The 18,555-nt window shown below is 41.8% G+C and overlaps 1 protein-coding gene across 1 annotated transcript in view; it reads left to right on the top strand.

The window, feature by feature from the left end:
- Positions 1-793: 793 nt before the first annotated feature.
- UBR3 (ubiquitin protein ligase E3 component n-recognin 3) overlaps positions 794-18,555 on the top strand; it is a gene marked incomplete at both ends in the record, with an annotated part of 174,804 nt that continues 157,042 nt past the window's right edge. The window contains 2 exon segments of the mRNA XM_080689213.1: positions 794-1,338; positions 18,014-18,153. Of these exon segments, the coding sequence (XP_080545339.1) occupies positions 794-1,338; positions 18,014-18,153 (685 nt within the window).

Below are 18,555 nucleotides of genomic sequence, written 5' to 3'. Positions count from 1 at the left end.
TTGGTACTGGGGGTTGGACCAGGAGCATTCTACTTCTTAAACTACATCTAGCCCTCTTTTAATTCTTATTAGGAAACAGGGTCTTGGTAACCTCACCAAGTTGCTGAGGCTGGCAGAGGGAACCTGAGATCCTCCTGGCTCAGCCTCCCAAGTGCTGGCCATTACAAGGCTACACCACCACGCTGGGTTCCCACCAAGTACTGGGATTTAATGGTGGATTTTGAAAGATTTAGAAGTTTGGCTTTTGTTTCCACTAAAGATTTCGAACAAGAGCATGACATCAAGAATAATTTTCTAAAAGAAGGTACTTTTGTAACATTAACCTGGAGACAGTGTGAGGGTAAGAATTGACTCGGGTATATTCGGAGAGTGTTTCAATGGTAGTAGTCATTTAATGGTAATGAAGGCTTTGAAAACAGGAGTCAGCATCTCAAAAAGAAGCGTAGATGCCTTAAATACATCTTAAGGGTGTGTACAATTCCTATAGTCGGGGAGATAAGGAAAAAATGTCCTCGTTAAAGATCTTTAAGGAGAGTCCCTTACTTCAGCAGCTCGAAACTTGGAAAGGTGAGCTGTCAGAGGTGGGGAAGGAGCAGAGGCGGGGCCGAGGAACGAGGGGGCGGGGCTAAAGCCCCAACCGGCAGCTCCAGGGGGCGTGGCCAGGGGCGGGGACGCGGCAGCTCGGCGGTATCGCGAGATTTGAGCGGGCCGAGCTCTCGCAGCCGTCAATTCCCCCCCCCCCCTCCCGGGAGGAGCCGCCGGCCCTGGACTCTCCAAATTCTGAGCTCTCATCATGGCGGCGGCGGCGGCCGCGGCGGCCGTCGGGGGGCCGCAGCCGCCTCAGCCCGAGCTGTCGGCGCCGGGGCTGGCCCTAGACAAGGCGGCCACGGCCGCGCACCTGAAGGCGGCCCTCAGCCGGCCGGACAACCGGGCAGGTGCGGAGGAGCTGCAGGCGCTGCTGGAGCGGGTGCTGAGCGCCGAGCGGCCGCTGGCCGCGGCTGCGGGCGGCGAGGAGGCGGCCGCGGGCGGCGGGGGCGGCCCGGGGGCGGCGGAGGAGGAGGCCCTGGAGTGGTGTAAGTGCCTTCTGGCGGGCGGCGGCGGCTACGAGGAGTTCTGCGCGGCCGTGCGGGCCTACGACCCCGCGGCGCTCTGCGGCCTGGTCTGGACCGCCAACTTCGTGGCCTACCGCTGCCGGACGTGCGGCATCTCCCCCTGCATGTCGCTGTGCGCCGAGTGCTTCCACCAGGGCGACCACACCGGGCACGACTTCAACATGTTCCGCAGCCAGGCCGGGGGCGCCTGCGACTGCGGAGACAGCAACGTGATGCGGGAGAGTGGGTGAGTGAGCCCTCCCCCGAGCCAGGCGACCCCCGGCGGGGCGCGCCGCGGGCCCGGAGCCCACCCCGAGCTGTCAAGGGAAGGGTGTGGGGGAGGGCGCGGACCCGGCGGGTGGAGGTGACTGAGCTGTCAGTGCTGGGAGGGGGTGGGGAAGAGGGGAGAGTGTGTTTGGGTGGATTTTCGGGGAGGCCAGGCAGGTGAGAGACAGGGAGAAGAGAGTCCGTGCGAGCGGTAGGACGGAGTCCCTAGAAAAGGGTACTCGGGGAATCTGGTGTGGAGCTGTCGATTGTTTACTTGTTGGGAGAGCCGTAAAGCTGCCTGGCTGCTTCTTAAGAAGAGATTTAGGAAGCGGGTTGGGTTGACTGTGAGCGGGGGAGGGGGATGGACTGAATTGGGTCCCAGGACGATGAGAGGTGGGGAGGTGGTCTTGGAACTGCAGGAGAGGACGCTTGTGGAAAGGCTTCTGAACTGTCAGTGAGTCTGTCAGTGTGAGGGAAGGAGGTCTAGAGCTGATGGGGGTTGCGGGAGGAGGGAAGGGGAGGGGCCTGCATGAAAAGTGACTGTTGAGCTGTCAGTGGAGTGTTTGGTGTATGGTGTATTGGAGTGATATCTAGAATTGGGCTACCGAGCAGCCAGTTATTGAACACCCTGCGTATTAGAAGAACAAACAAAACCCTGAGCGCATCAGGAATTTGTGTTAGGTCTTCTCCAGTAAAGGACACGTTCATCACTAGTACGTGAACAGCTGTCTAAAAGGAGATATTCAACAAACGCATGTTTAACAAGAGCATTTTTTTTTTTTTTTTGTACTGGGGATGGAACTCAGGGACATTTTACCTCCGAGCTAAACTCCAGCCCTATTTTATTTTTATTTGGAAACAGGGTCTCAATGAATTACTGAGGGTCTTGTTAAATTGCTGACACTGGCCTTGAACCTGTGATCCTTCCTTACTCAGCCTCCCAAGTACTGGGATTACAAGCATAAGCTACTACATCGGCTCTGTCTGGTCTCCTGTCTGCCCAGTTCCTTCTTACTGTTTCCTAATTTAGCTGTCACTTTTTAATGCAAAAGGTAATATACTTTACACTGTTCTACATCTTGCATTTGTCGCTTAGTGTTTTTTTATATTAGAAAATGAGTGTTATTCTGTTCTTTAAAAACTGCTACAATGTTCATGTCATGAATTTGTCACTCTTGATGATTTTGTGTGTGTTTGTGTGTGTGAGTGTGTGGTACAGGAAATTGAACTAAGGGGCATTCTACCTCTGAGCTACATCCTCGGACTTTTTTTTTTTTAAATTTTGAAACAAAGTCTCACTAAGTTGCAAAGAGCCTCACTAAATTGCAGAGGCTGGCCATGAACTTGTGATCTTCCTGTCTCAGTCTCTCTAGTACTGGGATTACAGGTGCACCACCTCTGCCTGCACCACACTTAATTTAATCCTCCCTTTTGATGGGCATTTGGGTTTCCAGTAGGAAATAAAACCTTGATCAGCCTGTCTTTTCTCACTTTTGCAGGGATACCAATGGAACAAATTTTATTTTTTCTTTTTTGTGGTACTAGAGATTGAACCCAGGGGCATTCTACCTCCAAGCTATAACTCCAGCTCTTTTTTTTTTTATCTATTTAATTTTGTCTTGGAACAGAATCTTGCTAGATATCTGAGGTTTCATTGCATTGCGGAGGCTGTCCTTGAACTGGTGATCCACTTATCTCAGTTTCCCAAAGTACCAGGATTACAGGCATGTGCCACGATGCTTCACAGGGATAAATTTCCAAAAATGAGGTTTCTAAATTATCTTCCCTAGGGCTTATTGCTAAGCAGTATATGAGCCTGTTTATTTTCCAATACCCTCATTAACAGGGTGCTATCAAAACTTTAGATTTTTATTCATCTATCTGGTTAAGAGTATACAAATTTCACTGGGTATGGTGGTGTACACCTGCAATTCTGGTACCTGAGAGTCTGAGACAGGAGAATTGCAAGTTTGAGAATTGTAACTTAATGACATCTTCAGCATTTTAGCAAGATCCTGTTTAAAAAAAAACACAAAAAACAAAAATAAAAACAAAAAACAGTGGTCATAGAGGTGCACACTTATAATCCCAGTATGTACGAGACCGAGACAGGAGAATTTCAGGTTCATTTTAGTAAGGCTCTCAGCAACCAGTGAGACTGTTTCCAAATAAGAAATAAAAATTGAGCTGGAGGTGTAGCTTGGAAGTAGAATGCTTCTGAGTTCAATCGCTAGTTCAGTAAATAAATAAATAAATAGGGTTGGGGATCTAGTTCAGTAGTAGAACACTCCAGGGTTCAACCCAGTACCCCCACCCCCCATGTGTTCAAATTTTAACTGCTTTGCATAGTTTGACTCATCTTCAACAATTTTGAGATAGTTAACATTATTATTTCCATTGCATAGAAGATAAATGTAGGCCAGAGAATTAATAAATTTGCACAAGATCACACACAGAGTGAGGTCGGCATGCTGGCTCTAGAGCCTAATCACTCATCCACTTCAATCTTCTGCCTTTCCTACTATTTTTTTTTTTTTTTCTTTTTTGGTGCTGGGGACCTCATACCTCTAAGCCAGGTGTTCTAACTACGGAGATACATACTTATCCCCTAAATGGCATTCTTATTGGTTCTTGACATTTTATCTTGAAATACAACATTGTTAAAAACGTCAAAATATATAGCAGTTGGAGTAATCATTTATTGTTATTTAGAAATTTTTGGGGCGGGAGGGGGGAGAGGGCATCAAGTATAGTTTAAATGTATACCATTTATGTTCAATAAAAATTAAAAAAAAAAGAAATTTTTACTACTTGGACTAGGTTTGCATTTAGGAGACCTATAAGGAACATCATCATCGTAGGAAATACTGATTCTTCTCTGAATTTTGAGACACGGTGGTAATGATTTGGTTGTTTTGGATGAAATACAAGTCTAATCTAGTTGTGATGCTTCACTGCGGGAGTGGAAGTATGTCATCAGGTTTCTTTGAAGGTGCTCACAGGTTTAGGGTGTCCAGTCTGTAGTCTTCATCCTGTTCCCTTGACATTGCCTTTACTGAAATTCCATCGAGTTTATTTTTCCCACCCTGGCAGACCTATGTGAGTTGATACATAAGATTTAATGATTTATTATTTTTATTAAAAACACGAAATTCTTGCCAGCATTTGCCATGTCCAGTTCCATAAAGGGCAAGATTGAACAGTAAACAGTATTGTGGCCATGTGATTTATTCAGAGATTTTCTACAACTCCTTAGGTTGGATTGAATAATTCTTCAGGGCTACATATACCTAATCTACTGCTTCAAGAGAGACAGGTAACCAAGTGAGGTGGCTCACATTTGGAATCCCAGTAGTTGGGAGGCTGAAACAGGAGGATCTTGGGCTCATGGCCAGTTTGTAATCCCAGTATTTGGGAGGCTGAGACAGGAGGATTGCAGGTTTGCAGCCAGCCTTAGCTACTTAGGCCCTCCAAAACTTCATGAGTCTTTGTTTCAAAATAAAGAATAAAAATTAGGGCTGGGGGTGTAGCTCAGAGGTAGAATGTCCCTGAGTTCAATCTCCATTACCCCCCAAACACACACACACAAAGAAAAAAAAAAAGAAAGAAAAAGAAAAAGAAAAAAGAAAGATAGGTAATATTGGCCAGCAGTGCAAGCTAAAATAATATATCTGGAATCTTATTAGAACTGGAAATTAACAAATTTATAACTATTCCTGACAACAGTAGACTACCCTATATGGACAAAATTTATTTAACCTTTTTCAGTCCACCCCTTTCCCCAGCACAGAGTATTGAATCCAGAGCCCTAGGCATGCTAAGCAGGTATTCTCCTACGGAAATACATCCCAAGGCTCCCTTTTATTGTGGTATTGAGCCCAGAAGCTTTCTACCTCCAGCTACATTCCCAGCACTATTTTATTTTTTAATTTTAAATAGGATCTTACTGAATTGCTAAGGGCCTTGCTAAATTGCTGAGGATGGCTTCGAACCTGGTGATCCTCCTGTTTCAGCCTCCCAAGTACTGGGATTACAAGCATGCACCCCTTTTTTTGGTATTAGCAATTGAACCCAGGGACATTCTTCTTCTCCATCATCATCATCATCATCATCATCATCATCATCTTCTTCTTCTTCTTCTTCATCTTCATCTTCTTCCTCTTCCTCTTCCTCTTCCTCTTCCTCTCCTCCTTCTCCTTCTCCTTCTCCTTCTTCTCCTTCTTCTCCTTCTTCTTCTCTCTCTCCTTTATTTATTTATTATTATTATTATTTGCAGTACTGGGTATGGAACCCAGGGGGCATTCTGCCTCCTAGCTCACTCTCAGCCCTATTTTTTATTCTTTATTTTGAAACAAGGTCTCACTGAGTTGCAAAGGGCCTCGCTAAATAGCTGAGGCTGTCCGGGAACCACAATCCTCCTTTCTCAGCCTCCCAAATGCTGGGATTAAAAATGTGTCACCACACTCAGCATGCACAGCCATTTTTAAAATTATTTTAAATTTTGAGACAGAGTTTCCTTAAGTTGCCCAGGGTATCCTTGAACTTGTGATCCTCTTGCCTCAGCCTCTTGAGTTGCTGGGATTATAAGTGTGGCCAGATTCCTTTTCTTAGATTTTGATATTTGAAAAAAATTTCTTTAGGTTGCTAAAATTTATTTAGGGGTTTTAATTCTAATACTCACTTTTGGAAAGATTCTATTTTCTCTGTATTTGTGTTCTTTCCCCTTGATTTTACTTATTTATTGTAGTGCTACAGATTGAACTCAGCGTCTTGTACTTTAGAGGCAAGTGCGTTACCACTGAGCTAGATCCCCAGCTCCATATTTGTGTTCTGAATAAAATAAATCTTGCTGTGCCTTAATCCTTTTCACAAGTGTGTTATGATAGGATATTGTATAATCGAAGGTGGCCTATCCCAACTATATTAGTATCTAATTCTCAAATTTGCAATTATAGTAATATGGGGAAGATCCAGTTATTTTTGGTTAGTAACATAATCAGTGTGGCCACTGATAGACCAAAGAAAGAAAACAATTGAAGATTCATTTGTGGACTGTGATCACAAAGGTTATGGGAACTGTTTATTGAGAACTGCATGTATAACAACCTAGTTTTTTTTTTTTTTTTTTTGTGGGTCTGGGGATGGAACCCAGGGGCATTTGACCTCTGAGCTACACCCCCTGCCCTACTTTTTATTCTTTATTTTGAAACCGGGTCTCACTGAGTTGCAGAGGGCCTCACTAAGTAGCTGAGGTTGTCCGCGAACCGTGATCCTCCAGGTCTCAGCTTCCCGAATGCTGGGATTACAAGCGTGCGCCACCATGCCCGGCTTTAACAACCTAGTTTTTAATTTTTTTTTTTTTTTTTTTTTTTTTTTTTGTGTGTGTGTGTGTGTGTGGTACTGGGGATTGAACCCAGGGAGATTCTATCTTCAAAATACTTTTTTTTAAAAAAAATTTTACTATATTCCCTTTTTTTGTGGTACTGGGGATTGAACCCAGGGGCTTTCTACCTCTGGGCTACACTCTCATACCTATTTTATATTATATTTTATTTGCAGAACTGGGGATTGAACCCAGGGGCATTCTACCTTTGAGCTACACTGCCAGCCCTATTTTTTATTCTTTATTTTGAAACAGGGTCTCACTGAGTGGCAAAGGGCCTCATTAAGTAATTGAGGCTGTCCATGAACTGCGATTCTCCTGTCTCAACCTTCCGAATGATGAGATTACAAGCGTGTGCCACCGCACCCAGCTTCCTATTTTATACTTTATTTGGAAACAGGGTCTCATTTAAGTTGCTGAGACCCTCAGTAAGTAGCTGAAGCTGGCTTCGAACCTGCATGATCTTCCTATCTCAGCCTCCCAAGTACTGGGATTACAAGCGTGTGCCACCACACCTGGCTTTCCCAGCCCTATTTTTATTTTTCCTTTGAAACAGGGTCTCTCTAGGTTAATGGAGAGTCTCACTACTACTTGCTGAAGCTGTCCTTGAACCTTTCATTTTCCTGTCTCAGCCTCCAAAGTACTGGGGCTATAGGTGTGTGTCACTATGCTTGGCTCGCTCGCTCTTTCTTTTCCCTTCCTTCCTTCCTCCCTTTCCTTCCTTTCTTTCCTTCTTCCCTCCCTCCCTTCCTTCCTTCCTTCTCTCTCTCTTTTTCTCTCTTCTCTATCCTTTCTTTCTTTCTTTCTTTCTTTCTTTCTTTCTTTCTTTCTTTCTTCCTCTTTCCTTCTCTCTCTTTTCTTTCTTTCCTTCTCTCTCTTTTTCTCTCTTCTCTCCTTCCTTTCTTTCCTTCTCTCTCCTTCCTTCCCTCCTTCCTTTCTTTTTCCTTCTCTCTCTTTTTCTTCTTTCTTTCTCTCTTTCTTTCTTTCTTTCTCTCTTTCTTTCTTTCTTTCTTTCTTTCTTTCTGATGTTGGGGATCAACTCAAACCTCACACATGCTAGACAGTGGCTGTAGAACTGAAGTATACACCATACCACAAACATAGTTTAGTCACTAGTAAGTGCACTCGTTACAAATGGTTGGTGGATGGATGAACTAAAACAAAATGAAAGCTGGGTGTACAGTGGTGCAGGGTTGTAATCTCAGCGCTTGGGAGGCTGAGACAGGAGGATCTCACAGGTTCAAAGCCAGCCTTAGCAACTTAGTGAGGCTCTCAGCAACTTAGTGAGACCTTGTTTCCAAATAAAGTATAAAATAGGTCTGGGAGTATTGCCTGGAGGTAGACAAGCCCCTGTGTTCCACCCCCAGTATCACACACAAAAAAACCAAAAAACCAAAATGAAACAAAATAATGTGATGGAAATTCTAAAATATCTGACTAGGTGGTTTGAGGCTCTGATGGGATACTATCCAGAATTAGGATTTTAGTTCCCAGTTTTTTTTTTTTTTATGGTATTGAGTATTGAACCCAGTGCCTCATATATATTAGGCAAGTGCTATTCCACTGAGACATACCCCCCCAGCTCCTTTTATTTTATTTTGAGACAGTGTCTCACCAAGTTGCCCAGGCTGGCCTTCAACTTGTGATCTTTTTGCTTTAATCTCCCACGTAGCTGGGATTTCAGGCATGTGTCTGGCTAGTTCTCAACTTTTGATGCAGTTTCACTATTTTTATATTCTGTCCTTAATTATAGATTTCTTTGCCTCTTTGCTTGTTTTTCCTTATATATTCTAAGCTCCTTAAATAATAGACTCCTGAGGCCAGTATAGTCTTCTGCATTTAGTAGATGCTCAGCAATAGTTGAATTGAGCCGGGCGTGGTGGTGCACGCTTGTAATCCCAGCATTTGGGAGGCTGAGACTGGAGGATCGCGGTTCGCGGACAGCCTCGGCTACTTAGTGAGGCCCTCTGCAACTCAGTGAGACCCTGTTTCAAAATAAAGAATAAAAAATAGGGCTAGAGGTGTAGCTCAGAGGTAGAATCCCCCTGGGTTCCATCCCCAGTACTGAAGAAAAAAATAAAAAAAAGGTGGTTTTAACTGGACATGGTGGTGCATGTCCATAATCCCAGAACTTTAGGAGGCTGAGACCAGGGGATTGCAGGTTTGAGTACAGCCTCAGTAACCTAGCCAGACCCTCTTTCAAAACAGAAATAAAAATAAAAAAAGGTGAAGCTGGGTGGTAAAATGCCCCTGGGTTCAATCCCTAGCACCACAAACAAACACACAATGGTATTAGTTATTAAATCCATAGCAACTTTTTCAGTGCTTCAGGGATTTTTTAAATTTCAAAAGTAACATAAAAATATGAGAATCAATGAAAAATAAAAATTTTTTCTCCATTCCAATCCTCAATGAGAGAATTCAGGTACTTACTTTTGAACTTAGTTTTACATTTACCAGATGTTAGTTATGCTTTATCTAGCATTTCTAGACGTTTTGCTTTTGTGGTGCTAGGGATGGATATCAGGGCCTTGTATATACGTGCTCTAACACTGGCCTATATCTCCAGCCCTTTATGTTTTGGTTTGAGAGGTTTTAGGTTATTTGGTCTTTGGCAGTTCTAGAAATGAAAATAGTGGATGTCTGAATAAATAGTGCCATTCTATTTAGTACCTTGTTCTTTTTCTTTAATGTAGTTACATGATGCCTCACATACATATAAAATATTTCATTTTGTCTTTTAAAGTTACATAGTGTTCCATTTCATGTTTTTGTATTATACTGTAATTTTTTAAATCTCTCACTGATGGTCATTTACATTGTTTCTAGTCTGTGGAACTGTTTTAAACATTGTTGTAGTCACTATACCTGAGTACAATTCTTTGTGCCTGTGTGTGAGCATATGGAAGGGTAAATCCCAGAAGTACTTCTTGGTTAAGGAAAATGTATTCTTTAGCTGAGCACTGTGGTATACTCTTGTAATCTCAGCTATTTGGGAGACTGAGGCAGGAGAATCACAAATTTGAGACCAGTCTGGGCCATTTAGGGAGACCTTGAGTCACTGAAAAGGTTTAGCCGGGCATGGTGGCTCATGTTTATAATCCCAGCATTCTGAAGGCTGAGAGAGGATCTGGGTTCTCGGCCAGCTTCAACTATTTAGTGAGGCCCTTTGCAACTCAGTGAGACTCTGTTTCAAAATAAAGAATAAAAAATAGGGCTGAGAGTGAGCTAGGAGGTAGAATGCCCCCTGGGTTCCATACCCAGCACTGCAACAACAACAACAACAACAACAACAAACAACAACAACAACAACAACAAAACAAAGGCTGAGAATGTGTCTCAGTGGTAGAGTTCCCTGGGTTCCTTCCCTAGTAATAAACACACATACGCGCGCGCACACACACACACACACACACACACACACACACACGCATGCATGCGTGCATATACACACACATACAACCTACTTATGGATGATGGATAATGAAAATGTGGTACATATAAATACAAAATGAATATTTACTCAGCCTTAAAAGAGAATGAAATTTTGACACAAGCTACGTTAGGGTAGAATGCATTTGGGTTCAATCCCTAGTATCCCCCTTCCCTAAAATCAACCACTGATACCATTGTCACACCTAAAAACTCACAATTCTATTTATTTATTTATTTTTGTGGTACTGGGGATGGAACCCTTCTACCTCTGGGCTACACTCTCAGACCTATCTTATATTTTATTTGGAAACAGGGTCTCTTAAGCCAGCAAGGCTAGTTTTGAACCTGTGCGATCCTCCTGTTCTGCCTCCCAAGCATGGGGATTACAAGCGTGTACCACCACACCCAGCTCACAATTCTATTTTTGAATTTATTTTTGCTGTGTGTGTGTCCGCGCACGCGTGTGTGTATTACTGGGGATTGAACCCAGGCTCATTCTACCTCTGAGATTTTTGTTTTGTATGTGTGTGTGTGTGTGTTTGTGCTACTAGGGATAAAATTCAGGGGCCTTCTACCTCTGAGCTACATCCCCAGCTCTATTTTTTAATTCTTTATTTTGAAACAAGGTCTCACTAAGTTGCAGGGGGCCTCACTAAGTAGCTGATGTTGGCTGCAAATCTGTGATCCTCCTGTTTCAGCCTCCCAAGTACTGGGATTACAGGTGTGTGCTACCATGCTGGCTTTGTTTATTAATTATTTTTGTGTGGAAATGGGAATTGAACAAAGGGGCAGTCTACCTCTGAGCTATACCTCTAACCCTTTTTTTTTATCCTTTGTTTTGAAATGGGATCTCACTAGTTTTGGAGGGTCTGACTAAGAAATTGAGGATGGCCACCAACCTGTAATCCTCTTGTCTCAGCCTCCCAAGTACTGGGATTACAAGCATGTGCCATCACATCCAGCTGGCTTTATTTTTTTTGAGTTACTGGGGATGGATCCCAGGGGCATTCTACCCCTGAGGTACCCCCAGCCATATTTTTTATTCGTTATTTTGAAGCAGGGTCTCACTGAGTTGCAGAGGGCCTCACTAAGTAGCTGAGGCTGTCCGTGAACCGTGATCCTCCTGTTTTAGCCTCCCAAATACTGGGATTACAAATGTGTGCCACAATACCTGGCTCTTTATTTTTTTTATTTTGAAACAGGGTGTCCCTGAGTTGCTGTATATGAGAGTATTGCTAAGGTGTTGAGGCTGACCTCAAACCCGAGATCTTCCTGTCTCAGCCTCCTGTCTCAGCACACAGGCGTGTGCAACCATGTCCAGCCACACAATTCATTTTTTTTCCTTGAAATATTTACAGTTCTGTCTGGTTTCTTTTGTAGTAGGAATTGAACCCAGGGGCATTTTATTTCCAAGGTTCACCCCTGTTCCTTTTTCCTTTTCTTTCTTTTTTTTGTGTATGTTATTGGGGATTGAATTCAGAGACAGTCTACCTCTGAGCTCTATACCCCCATTCTTTATAGTTTTTGTTTTGAAACAGGGTTTACTATGTTTCTGAGATTGGCCTGGAACCTGAAATCCTCCTGTTTCAGCCTTCCAAATACTTCCAAGTACTGAGATTAAAGGTGTGTACCATCATGCCCAGATTTTTTTTTTTTTTTTTTTTTTGGAGGTACTGGGGATGGAACCCAGGGCATTCTTCCTTCAGGCTACATCCCCAGCACTATTTTTTAATTCATTATTTTGAAATGGTCTTACTGAGTTACAAATTGCCTCACTATGTAGTAGCTGAGGCTGGCTGCGCACCACCATCCTCCTGTCTTAGCCTCCCAAATGCTGGGATTACAAGCGTGTGTCACCACGCCTGTCTTCCCTCCTTCCCTTTCCTTCCTTCCTTTCTACCGCGTTGAAATGAGGTACATATATTAAATTCACAAATTTACATATTCTGGTTTCTATTTTTATTCTTTATTTTTAAGCTGAAACTGGGTCTCACTAAGTTGCAGAGGGCCTCACAAAGTAGCTGAGGCTGGCTGTCTGCAAACCTGCTGTTCTCCTATCTTGGCCTCCCAGGTACTGGGATTACAAGTGTAGGCCATCAAGCTCGGTTTACTACAAAGTTTAGTTAAAATAATTTTATACTGTGGTTTAAGGTCCAGATTATTGTCGTCAATCATTTTCACTTTTCAAGTGTTGCTAATATTTTTCATGATATACTTTTTCACTTGAACTTTAGAATTAGTTTATGATATATTTCATTTGGATCCCCCCCCCCCCCCGCCCTAGTATGGCTTTCATTGGGATTTAAATCTAGGGAACTGCCTTTTTTTTTTTTTTTTTAAATGGCATTAGTTGAATGTGGTGGCACACACTTATAATCCCAGCATTTAGGAGACTGAGACTGGAGGATCAAAGTTCTTGGACAGACTCAGCTACTTAGTGAGGCCCTCTGCAACTTAGTGAGACCCTGTTTCAAAATAAATAATAAAAAATAAGGCAGGGGGTGTAGCTCAAGAGGTCAAATGCCCCTGGGTTCAATTTCCAGACCTGCCCAAAAAAAAAAAAAAAAAAAAGAAATAGGGCTGGGTGTGTAGCTCAGAGATAAAATTGCCCTGGGTTCCATCCCCAGTACTGTAAATAACAACAACAACAACAACAGCAACAACAACAACAACAACATAGTGGTCAGGGCTATTTTTCCTAAACTAAATTCCAACCAGAATAAAAAAGGAAATTTCATTTTAATATTTGTATTTTTTAATTAACCCTACTCTTTATTCTTTATTTTGAAAGAGTCTCACTGAGTTGCAGAGGGCCTTACTCTGTAGCTGAGGCTGTCCATGAACCACGATCCTCCTGTTTTAGCCTCTAAAATGCTGTGATTTAAAGTGTGCTCCACCACACCTGGCTATTATTATGTTTTATTATACCTCTTTTGTGCCTTTATTGGTACTTTATAGTCTCATATCATAATGTAAATCATGTTGACAATGACACACATGCACATGCTCTTGGTGTCCCCCCATTTCCCTCCCTCCCAATACAGAGTACCCAGATTGACAATGGTATATGTTCACATGTATACACATAGTATGGTTCTATTAATGAACCTCAGTCTTCCTCTACCCCTACCCTTATATCTCCTCCCTGGCTCCCCTGAGGTTTCTCCTCATCATCTGGAGTTTCTCTTGTATCCCAGTCACTCTCTATTCTGTACATATTAAAGAAAACATGACCTTTCACTCTCTGTGATTGGCTAATTTCACTAAGCATAATGTTCTCCAGGTCCTTCCATTTTCTTGCAAATGATGTAATTTTATTTTTCTTTATTGCTGAGTAGAATTTCATTGTGTGTATTTTCCATAATTTTGTAATCCACTTATGTTGGTTCCATAGTTGGGCTATTGTGAATTGTGCTGCTATGAACATGGGTATGCATATGTTACTGTAGTTCTTTGGTTTCAACCCCTTTGGAAATATACCCAGTAGTGGTATGGCCAGATCATATAGTGAATCCATTTCCAGTTTTCTAAGGACTCACTATACTGATCTCCATAGTGGCTGGGCTAGTTTGCACTCTCACCAGCAATGTAGAAGAGTGCCTATTTCCCCACGGCCTCACCAACATTTATTATTTGGTTTCTTTATGATTGCCATTCTGATTGGGGTTAGATGGAATCTCAGCATAGTTTAGATTTGCATCTCTTTGATGGCTAATGATTTTGAACATTTTGTCATGTATCTATTGGCCATTTGTAGCTCCTCTTTTGTAAAATGTCTATTCAATTCAGTTGCCCATTTCTTGATTGGGTTGTTTTTCTAGTGTAAAGTTCTTTGTATATTCTAGGTATTAGACCTCTGTCAGAGGGATAGCTGGTAAAGATCTCCCATTCTATAGGCTTTCTGTTTAGACTTTTGATTTTCTATTTCTTTTCTCTCTTTCTCTTTCTTTCTTTCTTTCTTTCTTTCTTTCTTTCTTTCTTTCTTTTTTCCTTCCTTCCTTCCTTCCTTCCTTCCTTTCTTCCTTTCTTCCTTTCTTCCTTTTTTGTTGTTATTATACTGGGGATGGAACCCAGGGGCATTCTATCTTCGAGCTACACCCCCAGCCCTATTTTTTAATTTTTTTTTTTTTTTTGAAACAGGGTCTCACTGAATTGCAAAGGGCCTTGCAAAGTAGCTGAGGCTGTCTATGAACCGTGATCCTCCTGTCTCTGCCTCCCGAATGCTGGGATTACAAGTGTGTGCCACCATGCCTGGCTGATGATTTTTTTTGATAAGCAGAAACTTTGTTTGATACCATCCCACTTATTAATTATTGTTTTAATTTACTGAGCTTTGGGGGTCTTGTTGAGGAAATTTCTACCTGTGCCTATATGTTGGAATGTTGAACCTATGCCCTCCTCTAACAGCTTCATAGACTGGTCTAACTTCCAGGTCTTTGATCCATTTCTAGTTAATTTCTGTGTAGGTGATTTCGAGTTAATTTCTGTGTAGGTGAGAGGTAAGGATTTAATTCCATTTTTCTTTTTCAGCATCATTTATTGAAAAAGCTGTCTATTTTCCAGCATATGTAGTTAGCCCTTTTGTCTAAGACCATTTGCTATAACAGCATGGATTAGTTTCTGTATCTTATATTCTGTTCTATTGGTTTGTATGCCTGTTTTTGTGCAGTACCATGCTGTTTTAATTACTATAATTCTGTAGTATAATTTGAAATCAGGAATTGTGATACTTCCTGTATGGTTCTTGTTACTGAGAAGTGCTATTCTGGGTCTTTTTTTTTCTCCATATGAAGTTTATGACTGGCTTTTCTAGGTCTATGAAGAATGACATTGGCATTTTGATAGGGATTGCATTGATTTTGTAGATCAATTTTGGTAGAATGGCTATTTTTTTTTTTTTTTTTTTTTTTTTTTTTTACTGGGAATGGAACTCAGGGGAATTCTACCTCCAAGCTACACATCCAGGGCTATTTTTTTATTCTTTATTTTGAAACAGGGTCTCACTGAGTTGCAAAGGACCTCACTAAGTAGTAGCTGAGGCTGTCCACCAACTGCAATCCTCCTGTCTCAGCCTCCCTAATGTTGGGATTATAAGCGTGGGCCACCACGCCCAGTTTAGAATGGTCATTTTGATGCTATTTAAGAACAAGGAAGATCTTCCAATTCAATTTCTTTCTTTAGCTTTTTATAATTTTTATTGTAGAGGTCTTTTACCTTTTACCAATTTGGTTAGGTTTATTCCTAGGTATTTTATTGGTTTTGAGGTTATTGTGAATGGGATTGTTTTCTGTATTTCTTTCTCTGTGGATTTATGGTTGGCAAATAGAAAGGCTACTGATTTCATTAAGTTGATTTTGTATCTAACTACTTTGTTGAATTGGTTTGGTTGAGCTTTTTGGGTCTTCTAGATACAGGATCATTTCATCTGCAAACAAAGATAGTTTTCTTTTTTTCCTATTTGAATTTCTTTGATATCCTTCTCTTATCGCTCTGGCAAGAGTCTCAAGAACTATATTGGTATTTTTTATTTAAATATCAATTGAGAGCCGGGCATGGTGGTGCACGCTTGTAATCCCAGCATTCAGGAGGCTGAGACCGGAGGATTGTGGTTCTCGGACAGCCTCAGTCAGCTACTTAGTGAGGCCCTCTGCAACTCAGTGAGACCCGGTTTCAAAATAAAGAATAAAAAATAGGGCAGGGGGTGTAGCTTGGAGGTCGAATGCCTCTGGGTTCCATCCCCAGACCTGCATCAAAGGAAACCATCAAGAATCTAAAGAGGAAGCCTACAGAATGGGAGAAGATCTTTACCAGCCACCACTCTGATAGGGGAATAATATCCAGAATATACAAAGAGCTCAAAAGATTATATACTAGCAAAAGAAATAACCCAATCAAGAAATGGGCAACTGAAATGAATAGGCACTTCACAAAAGAAGAGATACAAATGGCCAACAGATACATGAAAAGATGTTCAACATAGTAGCCACCCTAGTAGCCAACTGGGAGATGCAAATCAAAACTACGCTGAGATTCCATCTCACCCCAATCAGAGTGGCAAACATAAAGAAATCAAACAACAACAATTGCTGGTGAGGATGTGGGGAAAGAGGAACTCTTTTACACTGTTGGTGGGAGTGCAGAGTAGTTCAGCCACTATGGAGATCAGTATGGAAATTCCTTAGAAAACTGGGACTAGATCACCATTTGATCCGGCTATACCACTCCTGGGTATCTTTCCAAAGGGCTTGAAATCAGAGAACTACATTAACATATGCATACCCATGTTCATAGCAGCACAGTTTATAATAGCCAAAATATGGAACCAACCTAGATCTCCATCAACAGATGAATGGATTGCAAAATTATGGGAAATATACACAATGGAATTCTATTCAGCTATAAAGAAGAATAAAGTAATAGCATTTGCAAGAAAATGGAAGGAACTGGAGAACATTATGTTAAGTGAGATTAGTCAAGCACAGAAAGAAAAGGGACATATGTTTTCTCTAATATGCCCAAGCTAGGGAGCAGTGGTAATACCAGAGGGACTCCAGATGATGGAGGGGAAATCTCAGCAAAGCTTGAATGGAAGGATAGGAGAGGAAGAAAGCTGTGGTTGTTCAATGGAGGAGCTACATATGAATATGTGTAATAGTATAAATATAACATGGTTAACCTGGACACTCTTTATTAGGAGGGGGGAAGGGAAATGGGAGGGAAAGGGCACGAAGCACAATCTAAATGTACACCATTTTCAATATGTTCCACTTATAAATAAAAAAGAAATATATAAATAAAAAAAATCAATTGAGCCGGGTGTGGTAATCTAGCACTTGGGAAGCTGAGACAGGAGGATCGCACAGGTTTGAAGCCGGCCTCAGCTCCTTAGTGAGGCTCTCAGCAACTTAGTGAGACTCTGTTTCCAAATAAATTATAAAATAGGGCTGGGGTTGTAGCCCAGAGGTAGAAAGCCCCTGGGTTCCACCTTCTGTTAAAACACACACACATACACACACACACACACACACACACACACACACACACACACACATCAATTGAAAATTTATTTTCTTTTGGAATGAGGTTGTGGCTAATTGGGAGAGTACTTTCTTAGTACCTGGGTTTGATCCCTGGTATTGTAAAACGAGGATAAAAACACTAACACCACCTATCTTTTTATTTGATATCTTTAAGATTATAAAGAAGGTTTATAAGCCAGGCTTGGTACTTGGTACTTGGGAGACTGAGACAAGAGGATCACAGGTTTGAGGCCAGCCTGGACAGTTTAGTGAGACCTTTTAATCAGTAAATAAATAAATAAACAGAACTGGTGGCTATAGCTCAGAGGTAGAGAGCTCCTGGGTTCAATTGCTAGAACAAAGTACGTGCGTGCGCGTGCGCGCGTGCACACACACACACACACACACACACAGAATTATATTGGCTTTGATGTTAGTCTTTATTTTGTTTGTGAATATTGTTAATAAAAGTAATTATATATACACACCCACACACTCTCCCACAACCACATCCACACTCTCCCTCCATCCCACGTATATATATTTCTCCCATCTGGGGAAAACATCTGGGGATTGAACACTGGCATTCTATCTTCAAGCCACATCCTCAGCACTTTTTTATTTTTTGTTTGGAGACAGCGTTGCACTTGGTTGCTGAGAATCTCCCTATGTTGCTAAGGCAATCCTTGAACCTGTGATCCTCCTGTCTCAACCTCCTAAGTATTGGGATTACTGGCATGTGGCAACACAAATGGCTAGAAGTAATGTATTCTTGACCATTTGGATATCACTATTAATTGTTATTTTTTTCATTACAGGTTTTGCAAAAGGCATCAGATAAAATCAAGTTCAAATATTCCCTGTGTTCCCAAAGACTTACTGATGATGTCTGAATTTGTTCTTCCAAGATTTATTTTTTGTCTTATTCAGTACTTAAGAGAAGGCTATAATGAACCAGGTATGTTTCAAATTATTTCTTGTTAGTACTTTTTTTATGTGTGTGGTATTGGGGATGGAACCCAGGGACATTCTACTTCTGAGCTACACCCCCCCAGTCCTATTTTATTTATTTATTTATTTATTTATTTATTTATTTATTTATTTATTTTTGTGGTACTGGGAATTGAAACCAGGGGCATTGTACCTCCAAGCTACATCTCCAACCTCATTTTTTACTTTGAAACAGGGTCTCACTAAGTTGCAGAGGGCCTCACTAAGCAGTTGAGATTGGCCCTGAACCAGGATCTTCCTGTCTCAGCCTCCCAAGTACTGGGATTACAAGCATGTGCCACCACACCTGGCTTCTATTTTATTTTTATTTGGATACAGGGTCTCGCTTGATTGATGAGAGTCTCACTGA

Source organism: Muscardinus avellanarius (assembly GCF_963383645.1).
Source record: "Muscardinus avellanarius genome assembly, chromosome: 2".
Lineage (NCBI taxonomy): Eukaryota > Metazoa > Chordata > Mammalia > Rodentia > Gliridae > Muscardinus > Muscardinus avellanarius.
The sequence above is the reverse complement of the archived record's forward strand: the minus strand, read 5'-3'. Positions and strand labels throughout refer to the sequence as shown.